The sequence below is a fragment of the Saccostrea echinata genome, unplaced genomic scaffold (assembly GCF_033153115.1).
Source record: "Saccostrea echinata isolate AGI-Se365-2 ecotype Australia unplaced genomic scaffold, CSIRO_AGI_Sech_v1 ptg000054l, whole genome shotgun sequence".
Taxonomy (NCBI): domain Eukaryota; kingdom Metazoa; phylum Mollusca; class Bivalvia; order Ostreida; family Ostreidae; genus Saccostrea; species Saccostrea echinata.
In genome coordinates, this window is record NW_026889803.1 from 3,272,501 (window position 1) to 3,283,082 (window position 10,582).

Below are 10,582 nucleotides of genomic sequence, written 5' to 3' on the forward strand. Positions count from 1 at the left end.
CTTTTGTAGCTATTGTTATCATAAAAGTAATCAAAAAGTAATCATGATTATACTTGACTTTTTCTAGAGTAATTCATTAAATTACAATTACTTGTAATCAGAAAAAAATTATTATTCATGATTACTCTTGATTACACACAGTAAACTGTAATCGATTACAGCTGATTACGATTACTGATTAGGATAACCCTATCCCTGGTGCAACACTGCATTCGAGACTCAGCTAGATTTTAAATCTCAACACGCCTTTTAATCTATATTATATACCACTTTTATGTTTATATCTCTAAAACATGTATACATGTCTTGCGACGAGTAATTTATATGTTTGGCAATTATACTGTAATCATTACGTGTATCTTCACTAAGTTGTAAGAACTTGTATCCAAGCCTTTCGTATTGTATTATACAATATACCAGTAACTAGCTGTTGTCATAAGACAGTAATACCCGCACGAAAATGTTCTTTGTACCAAGGAAACTGGCAATGAAACCACAGTTATTTTGTAGTTTACATAAATTTACTTTTATCAAATTAAACATAAAATGGTCAGATGAGCATCAGGCCCATGGACCTCTTATGTTGGTATTTCACAAAATAAATTGATAACCAGTCTGAAATGATAGAATTTAATGAAACATAAATTCTGTTTTAAAAGGGGTTTTGGAGAGTTTTGTGTTAAAAAAACCCAACCCTCCATAATTTGCATTCTGGGTGTAAAAGAAAATTTCAAAACTTTATTGCACATCTACAGGACACCATCAATCATACTCCATAAGATTTGGCTACTACTTTTAAAAAGTGTAAGTGGAGTTCTGGGAACACGTTTTTCTCTTTATTTTTAAAATCATTTTTTAGTGAAAATAAAAATTTCTAAAGTCGTATTGCACATCAACAGAACATGAACAATCATATTCCAAAACATGATTGCATATGCTTCTACGTAAAATGCAAGAGGGTAATGGGGACATATTTTTGTTGAAAAAGTCATCCTTCGATTACGGTTGGACTCCCCGATGAAATGAAAATTCCATAACCTTACTGGCATGTGCATGACACCATCAATCATATTCCAAAAATGATTTGGCTACTGGGCAGAATGTAAGAGGATTTCTGGGAATATGATTTTTGTTAAAGAAAAATCTCGTTTTTCGGCCGACAATTGGCTTCAAGGATGAAAATGAAAACTCTATAACTTTATTGCGCATATAAAGGGCACCACAAATTTTATTTAAAAGGGTGATTTGGTTACTGTTTTGAATTAAGGGCTGTTTATGGAAAAAGATTGTGTGACAGACGGACGGGATAAAGCAATGTTCTCAAACTTCCTTTTGAAAGTGCGGGATTAATATATTTATGCAATGTATCTCGTGATTTATTTGTGACCGAATAAAGAATTTGTCTGATCATTTGGGCTCTGTTTCTTAGCAAGTTATACTAACTTTTTTCTGGCCTCGAGGCTATCACCTCAAGATAATCTGATAATCTTAAATCTGTAATTTGTCAGATTTTGATTTCTCAAATGTGCCATTATATATATATATATATATATATATATATATATATATATATATATATATATATATATATATATATATATATATATATATATATATATTTCAAATGTTGGCTAGCCTCCTGAAGGATGCGCCGGCTAATGCTACCCGCCTCCTGATGTCAGCAGTACCTCCACCGTCCTTGGTTACACTGGCGCCAAGGTAAGTGAAGCTGTCCACCTCTTCGGCTTCACTGTTTCCGACTATCAGACTCCATGGATTCACTCTTGCTGTTTATCTTCATCACTTTGCACTTCTTGGCATTCAGCTTCATCCCAACTTTTGCAGAGTTTTCTTCCAGTTTTGTTGTCTTGGACTGAAAATGGTTCATTGTTGATGACAGAAGGGCAATGTCGTCCACAAAGTCGAGGTCTTCAGGCATAGTGGTGAAGTCCCATCGAATTCCCGTTCTCTCTTCTCTGACTGTCTGTTGCATCACCCAGTCTATCACCAGTAGGAACAAGAAACCTGACATACAGCATCCTTGTTTGGCGCCGGTCATCACAGGGAAAGGGGCTGTGGTCTCATTGTCGTCAATAACAGAACACTGAAAATCGTCATACAGGGCTTTGACCATTTTAATTAGTTTTTTGGGTATTCCATATTTCTTCACGATGACCCAAAGGCTGTTTCTGTGCACCGAATCGAACGCTTTCTCAAAATCCACAAAATGGATGTACAGGGTAGCATTTCACTCGTTGACTTCCTCCAGGATGTTCTTGAGGATGAAGATCTGATTGACAGTCCCTCTCCCTCTCCGGAACCCTGCCTGTTCTTTCCTAAGGGTGTGGTTAACTCCGGCCTGTATTCTGTTGATGAGGATTCTGCTGAGTGCTTTGCTGGCGAGGGGCAGCAATGGCACCCCCTCCAGTTGCTGCAGTCCTGTAAGTTGCCTTTCTTGGGAATTTGCAGATCAATCCCTTGGTCCATTCTTTAGGCATCTTCTCCTCCTTCCATCTCTGGTCAAAGGTGTGCTTCAGTTCCTGACTGGTCTAATCGAGGTCTGCCTTTAGCATTTCTGCTTTTATTTGATCTGCTCCAGGGGCCTTCCCATTGCGAAGCATCTTCAGTGCAGCCCTTATTTCCTGTGTAGTGTGTGGCTCAACTGAAATGTCTAGCTCCTCACCCTCTTCATGCTCGATCATCTTGTGGTGGTGACTCTGGAGTGTCCCTATTGAGCACCTCCTCAAAGTGTTTCCTCCATCTGGCAAGCCTCACTTCTTTATTCTTCAACATCCCCCATCCTTGCTTTTCACTGCTGCTGTTTGTCTATTACCCTTTCTTGTCAGCTGCTTTACGATGCTGTACAGTTCCTTCTGTCTCCCGTTCTCGGCCGCTTTCTGTACTCGCTCAGCTTTCTCTGCCATCTACCTGCTCTTGTCCTCTCTCGCACTTTTCTTGACTGCTTTGTCTTTCTCCCTGTAAGTTTCCTTCAGTCTAGTCTTGACTCTTTCTGATTTTGTACTGTCTATCTTTGTCTTGATGTCTTTTCTTTCGTATATCACATTTCATGTGTTTTCACTGATCCAAGGCTTGCTTCTGCCTTTCCTGAAGCCGGGTATTTCCTCTGCTGAATTCACATAGACCATTCTCTGCTGCTCACACATTTTCTCGATATCTTCAGTCTCTTCCTTGTGTTCTTCTAATTTCTTTCTCGCGCAGTCATTCAACTTGGTTTTTATTTCTTTGTTTTTGAGGCGCTCTACATCCAGTCTTGGTTTCAACTTTTTCTTGTGTGTACTGAGGCGTAGCCTGATTCGTGTCTTCACTAGATGGTGGTCGCTGTTGCCATCCGCTTCCCTCTGGACTTTGGTGTCAAGAAAAGATCTCCACTGCCCACTAATGAGAAGGTGGCCAATCTGGTTTTTCGCTATTCCATTAGCAGACACCCATGTTGCTTTGTGGATATCTTTATGGGGGAACAATGTTCCTGTGATTACAAGTCCGGTTGGTCAGACTAAATTCAGTCTTTCTCCATTCTCATTTTGTATACCCAGTCCATGGATACCCATAGTTCTTTCGTACCCGTTGTTATCACTCCCTACCTTGGCGTTGTGGTCCTCCATGATAATTATGATGCCATTCTTGTTGCACCCATCCAAAGCCTCATGTAGCTCCTGATAGAATTGGTCCTTTTCTTCCTCTTCCTTTTGTGGCGCATAAGCTTGGATCACCGACACTCTCCTGTATTTTGTATAGAATCATGCTGTTATGATTCTCTTGCTGATGGGTGTCCATTCCATAAGTGATTTTACTGCCTGCTGGCTGATCATTATAGCAACTCCTCCCTCATGCAATTCTTCATCCCCTCTGTATATGACGGTCTGGCCTGAGGCCAGTCTCATCCTCCTAGCTCCTGTCCATCTGCATTCACTGATTCCAAGAATGTCCAGCTGGTATCCTTCCATTTCTCTCGCAATCTGTGCTGAAGCCCCTCCTCTGTAGATAGTTCGCACATTCCAGTGTCCGATGGTGAGTGTTTGTTGGGGTGTCACAAGGGATCTAGTCGGACGCAGGGCTTCCCTTAGGCTTTCACCCCTCGTCGTCCTACTGCCACTATTGGCGGTCCCCGCTTCACCCTGTCTTCTTTGCTTTTTGATGTCCATTGTTTCTGTAACTGTCTTTTTTTCCGGGGGTTTTCTGTCAAGGTGTCCTTCCCTTATGCTGCGTTGGTCCACGGCACCTTCTTCAATCTATCCGGTGCACCCCTCACTAAGTGAGGGATCCCCTATCCGCCACCCGGGGGACGCGCCTCCTAGCCGTGCAGCCCCAGCCGAAAGTTGTAAAAGTTTCGGAATTTTCATTTTCATCCTGGGGCAAATTAGGGTCGAAAACGACGTTTTCCAACAAAAACCTATTTCTTAGCACTCCTTTCTATCATTTTGAACAGTTGCTTAATCATATTTTCGGACAATGATTGGTGGTGTCCAGTAAACGCAATAAATTTTCGAATTTACACTTTCATCCTCGGACCTATTAGGGACCAAAATAGACTTTCTTTGACAAAAATCCATATCCTATGTGTCTAAGCACTTCTCTTACATTTTGCACAGTAGTCAATTCATGTATTGAAATACACTCTGTGACTGTTGGTGTCCTGTAGATTTGCAGTTAGGTGTCGGAATTTTCATTTTCTCCAGGAGGCCAATTGGGGGTGACTTTCTTTTTCCGACAAAAAAAACATGTTCCCGGGATTCTTAAAATTTGTGCAGTAGCTTTTTGAATATGATTGGTTGTGTACTGCAGATGTACAATAAGGTCTTTGAAATTTTTATTTTCATTCTGGGGACCAATTAGGGATCGAAAAATTTAAAAAAAATCCCCATTTTTTAAACACAAAAACTTTTTTCTAAAACACTCTTTGAAACAGAATTCATGCTTCATGAACTTCTTTAATTTCAGACTGGTAATGAAGTTATTATTTGATATACTAACATACGTTCGTGGGCCACATGATCGCCTGAACATTGTATGCTCGGTTTCATACATATTCATTGAAGTACAATATAGTACAACCATTGTGGCTTCTTCTCTAGTTACCCAGGTAGAAAGGATAGTACGATTAGAGAAACAATTTCTTGCCAGCATTTCTGTCAACTGACAGCATCTAGTCACAGAGAAAGACCGCAAAATAAAGAGCTTCTTTACACACGACTTATATCCCACGAGGCATTCCAAAGCCATATTATTTATGTGAACTTACAGTATTTAGTAGGATTGTCCAAAATTTTAACTACGAAATTCAAAGTTTTCCTTGCACTTTGTAGCACAAATGCAGAAGATAGAAACACTTTGAGGTAACGCAAATGCAGATGATAACATTTAAACACAGATAGTAACGTTATGAAGCAGAGCAATATGGCAATTACCTGTTTCTTTTGTCGCCCGCGTGGCGCAGTGGTTAGAGCGTCTGCTCTAGAGTCGCTGAGTAAGGAGTTGATCCTTACGTCGCGGGTTCGAATCCCACTGTGGGACGTGGAGACCGGTCCTTCGGATGAGACCGTATAAACCGAGGTCCCGTGTCGCAGTAGGTGCTGGCACGAAAAAGATCCCTCACTGCTCAATGGCCGTAAGTGCCGAGTATAGGACAAAATTTGCAGCTTTCCACCGGCAAGTGGGACGTTAAACAACATACAAACAAACAAAACCTATTTCTTTCATTTACTTCGATACATATATTTGACAATGTATTTGTACTTAAAGTAAAAAACAAAAAATAAATCAGGTGATTCAGTTTTTTTTAAATGCAATAAATGGTCACATACGCAAAGTAAGTTCAGATCATATATCAATGCTGGCCGGTAATGCTCTCGTTTTCTCCCTAGAAATTAAAAAAAGACCTGAAGTACGAAGTTATAGGCCTAATCCAATTACAAATAATGCAACTTTGAAAAATATAGATTACATTTGGTTCCACTTGTCAAACTTTGAGGGCATCCATGCGTCACTTCCGCCGTAGTCGTCGGAGTACTCCACGATACTTATACGAGACTCTCCTATCCGGAAAGCATAAATATTTTAGTTAAGTCAAACTAAAACGCTCAACAACCAAGTTAAGTAGATCTAGTTAGGCATAAGTAAAATGAGTTAAGTAGATATATTCATGCTGAAGAAAAGACATTGACAAATATAAAAGGCTAGATTTTAATCTAAATTTTTAATTTTTAGTTTTACTTTAAAAAAAAGAGAGAATAAAACATTATCAAAATCATAGCATGAAAACTTGATTACTTATCATTAATTGTACTCACTTCTATCATCATTTTTTTCATAATTTTCCCCTTTATGAGAATGAACCTTCTTCTTTCCACAACTTAAAATAAAAAAAGAAGAGAATGAAAGAATTCAACATTCGCAATACGTATGTAGAAACCTCATCGATATTAATTTAATTCCACCATAACCTACTTGCTGCACCATTGTTTCTTTGAGAAGACATAGCCGTATTTACAGAAGCGATAGAGACAAATGCCAGCCACCCCCAGCAAAATGACCAAGATCACTAACACTGCGGCGAACCATGCCACCGTGTCTGGGTCATCAAAGAAAGTGTTGCTGGTTCCTTGCTGGACGTTGACCGTGACGGTCACGGATGATTCTCTGTTACCTCTGTCTGTGGCTTTGATGACGGTATATAACTTGGTGCTGTTTTCGAATTGCTTCAGGGATTTGGCAGTGGTAAGCAGTGCGTTACCACTGATATCAAAATACTGGTAATCCAGTTCTGGTTTGACGGAGTAGCTAATCTGATTGTAAATTGGTCCGTAATCATTGTCTAAGGCAGTGATGTAAGCAATGGAAGATAGCACAGGAACGTCATATATCACGCTCACGTGGTACTGGCTGTTAGGAAAATACGGTGTCTGGTTGTTTTCGTCCGTGATTGTCACCGACAGTGTCGTTGTTCCTGTGTATGGCATAAAAAACATGTTTTATTTTATTACATTTCCTACTGAAAATTAAACAACTAGATGAAAAAAGTGTGAAACCGATATAGTAATTTTCAAAAAAAAAAAAAAAAAAAAAAATGGGATGTAAATAAAAACGCACCATTGCCGTAAGTCATTAAATCATTGTCAGATGCAAGATTTTCTTTTATCTTTTAAATATCATGATATGACAAATACAAAATGGATAAAGGATAGGAGAGGACCACAACAAAGGTACTAAGCTTAACCTAAATACGGGTATATACTACTATAGGAAAAATCATCTGAAATGTGTTAAAATCAAGGCAGCTCTGGAAGCAGTAATTGGTCAGAACTTATAGGAATGTATTCTAAAAATATATATATATTTAATTTTTTTTAGTAGGGGAACTTATTAATACGCAAGAATATTCAGACGTACTTTTGCATTGCAGTCAAAGCTATGATTAGCCGCAAGAAAACATACAGTGGGATAGAATTAAGAAGAGAGCATCCAATGGTAGTAAAGATTCAGTTTCATTTCACCTCAGTAAAGAAAAAAAGGTTATCACATATGAACTTTTTGATTCCTAGGCCCCTTGCCAGAATTTCGAAGATTATACTTTTGCTTGTATTGATGAAAAAAATTATTACCACTTGCTCCCAACTGATCGACTGCAGCAATTATAAGGGTTACAAAGGGTGACATTAATTCCGGTTTGTCTACGATGTACTGCGTCATAAACTGTAGAATTCCAGAGCTGGGGTTCATCCAGAAACGACCGTTATCATCACCACTGGCTATACTGTAACTCCATGTGTCTCCCGTGTCTGGATCACTGACTGCAAATCCTGGGTCTGGGAATGTGCTGCTCGACTGTAAAAATGGGGGGAAAGCATGCACGACATTGATGAAGCTATGTTCAAATGGCTCAATTGTTGAACATCATAATGCAAAATTGGTGGTAGAAGGAGGTGCATCGCAGGCGATTTATTTGATCTTTAAAGTTGGTGTCAGTGGTGTGTCCATTGATGTCGCATTAGCACTTTCATGGATTCAGACCCAAACGGCAATATGTTCAACGTTTATAAACTGGTTTGTTCACGTTTGAAGACTAATATGTTTTGAAATATATTTTTAAAAGATAATTATCTGACCTTATAAAAAGCTTTTTGTTGTTAGTTTTTTTTCAAAGAATCTTTGAAAACTTACATTTCCCTCGCCACGAGTCACGTGGTACACTTGTAGAGCAAACACCGGTGGTTCGTTCTTGGATTGGATGTTTATTGTTAACGTAGCCTTAGAAGCTGATGATTTTCCATCGTTGACAGTAAATGAAAAGTTGTACGAGGTAACCCCAGCGTCATAGTCCAGGGACTCTATTACCGATATTTTACCAGCTATAAACAATGATAAAACGATAATTATTTCTTTTTAATGTTAAAATTTATTTGCTTTCTATCAACTTCATATTTCAATTTGAAAGTGACTTGTACAATATTTTACAATAATATTTTTAATAAAACTTACTAGATTCATCCATGGCGAATTTAGATGCAGTTTCTACTGGATTATATTCATAATGGTAACTAAGAGGATCGCCGTCTGCATCCGACACAAAAGCGGTAAAGATCACGGTTCCTACAGCTACGGTTTCCGGTACAATGATCGTCTGGTCCAGGTTACTGATAACAGGCACACTGTTAACACCTATTTTAAATTAAATTTGAATATCAATTTTTAAAACTGCTTTAAAAAAATCCTGTCAAATCAAAAGAATGAATCATGTGATGAATCCGATCATTTCTTGAGATATTTTTCAAAGTATGGTTTGCAAGTTTTTGTTGTCTCCCCGAAATATCTAGACGATTTGTTTTAAATGAATCTTACCTGTGACCAATATAGTTAACAATTTGTCTACCACTGATCCAAACTTATCAGATACAACAATGTATAAATTGTACGAAAATTTGGCTGCGTCTCTGATGCTTGTTTGAAGGATTACGTGTCCAGCTGAAAGACAAAATATACATGTACGAGGTCGTATAAAATGAATATGTTTATTCACCAATCAAGGACCCTCAAGAGGCATGTACAATTGAAAACAATATAATCATGATTATAACAAGTAATGGCTGCACTGGGTGCAGTATTGACCTAATCCTCACTTGCAAAAGTTCTCAACTTACAATATGTTTAATTAATGTTTGCTATCGCCTACAAAGTCCTCAAAATACTGATATTCTTCAAAACATACAGAGACTGATGGTGAAAGGACAAGCTGTGCAGTAGTTAAGGGAGTATCCCAACTGGTCGTTCTCCATGTCTGTACTGTTGACAGTGAACACAATCGTCCCAACTGTTGTTGTGCTGGGGATGGTGATTACATCTGTAGACAGAAAGAAACGGCACAAGAGGAGATGTATGGGACAATGGGGCAAAACATTGGTACCATAATTAAACCAGTCCTTAAATACCGGGATATTAGGCACAATAATCGGTAGTGTATAAGCACAATTTTCTTGTCTCGAAGACTTATAGCAGATGTACAGCTGTATTGAGGCAGATACTTATCAAAAAACAGACAAATGTGCTTACCAGTATACCTATATAACATATATCATCGCAAGTTTTCTAACAGTGTGCATGTGTTTCAAACTTACTTGGTAAATTATGAACCACGGGTTCTGCATTTTTAGTCAGGTAAACAAATAATGATTCTGAAATGGAATCTTTGGAATCTGTACACTCTACAACCACCTGATAAACAGAGGTGTTGTCGTAGTCAAAGTTTGGGGAGGCAAGGTTAAAGACACCAAAATCTAAGAAAACAAAGAGGAAAAGACCTTAAATCGTATAATACACATGTAAAATGATGACAGCTTAGTTAAGTGTATGAATGGTAAAGCATCAACCCACCAGAGGTTCCAGATATGTATTTTACGATAAAAGGTGCCCCAGCTGGAGACGTGTAGTTTAGGGAACACCAGACTGTATCGTTTCCTGATTGGTCTCGTAATGTCAGATTATAAAGAAGAGATTCATGTTCAGAGGATTCAGAAATGTCCACAGATGAAGGAAGGTTGAGGATTTCAGGGGGCTAAAATAAACCACATTGGGAATGGAAAACACCATGAAAAAAGGTTTAGAATTTTATATATAGCAGTGTCTCGTTTTCTAACACCATTATTTCTAAGGACAAAACCATCAGGTTTTTATTACCATGTTGAGGACCTGTATCGTTAGCGTCTGATGATTGTTCCTGCCACATGGATCAGTCACTCGCACTGTCATGGTAAATGTCCCAGTGCTTAGATAGCTATCAGTACTTATAATGCCTGAAAAAAGAGTGTTCTCTGACATTTCTCTTCTCATTTTACTAGCATTTAAAACCACATTACCAAAAAAAATATACAATTATTGCTATTTTGAGGTCACTCAGATGATTAAAATACCCAATGAATTCAGTATTCAGAAAGCCCGAAGGGTGAGGTAAATATTGTACTTCGAGGATGCTAAATCATCGTATTGACCAAAAACATCAATGATTGTTCTATTATGTGATTCAATGATCATGTCTTTTATGATACAAATTGGGTGTGCACGTGTTCTGACG

At 38.4% G+C, this 10,582-nt stretch overlaps 2 protein-coding genes across 2 annotated transcripts; both read right to left on the reverse strand.

Annotated features, from left to right (window-relative positions):
• Positions 1 to 3,758: 3,758 nt before the first annotated feature.
• Positions 3,759 to 4,163, reverse strand: LOC133172277 (craniofacial development protein 2-like). The gene has a single exon (XM_061307134.1). It carries the CDS (start codon positions 4,161 to 4,163, stop codon positions 3,759 to 3,761), a length of 405 nt encoding a protein of 134 aa, XP_061163118.1.
• A 1,658-nt stretch (positions 4,164 to 5,821) lies between these two features.
• Positions 5,822 to 10,301, reverse strand: LOC133205929 (protocadherin Fat 4-like). The gene is made up of 12 exons (XM_061341821.1): positions 10,189 to 10,301; positions 9,886 to 10,066; positions 9,630 to 9,788; positions 9,224 to 9,355; positions 8,857 to 8,979; positions 8,497 to 8,676; positions 8,179 to 8,366; positions 7,620 to 7,842; positions 6,466 to 6,964; positions 6,309 to 6,370; positions 5,963 to 6,053; positions 5,822 to 5,878 (listed from the first exon to the last, which is right to left on the reverse strand). The coding sequence occupies exons 1-12, from the start codon at positions 10,258 to 10,260 to the stop codon at positions 5,839 to 5,841; spliced, it is 1,950 nt and encodes a 649-aa protein (XP_061197805.1). The 5' UTR covers positions 10,261 to 10,301; the 3' UTR covers positions 5,822 to 5,838.
• Positions 10,302 to 10,582: the final 281 nt, after the last annotated feature.

Bases quoted from the DNA above. Each gene is read 5' to 3' on its own strand.
- LOC133172277 (XM_061307134.1), bottom strand. From the start codon at position 4,163: ATGGACATCAAAAAGCAAAGAAGACAGGGTGAAGCGGGGACCGCCAAT.
- LOC133205929 (XM_061341821.1), bottom strand. From the start codon at position 10,260: ATGACAGTGCGAGTGACTGATCCATGTGGCAGGAACAATCATCAGACG. The intron at 10,067-10,188 runs GTAATAAAAACC...GGTTTATTTTAG, and splicing joins CGATACAGGTCCTCAACATG to CCCCCTGAAATCCTCAACCT. The intron at 9,789-9,885 runs GTGGGTTGATGC...TTGTTTTCTTAG, and splicing joins ATACATATCTGGAACCTCTG to ATTTTGGTGTCTTTAACCTT.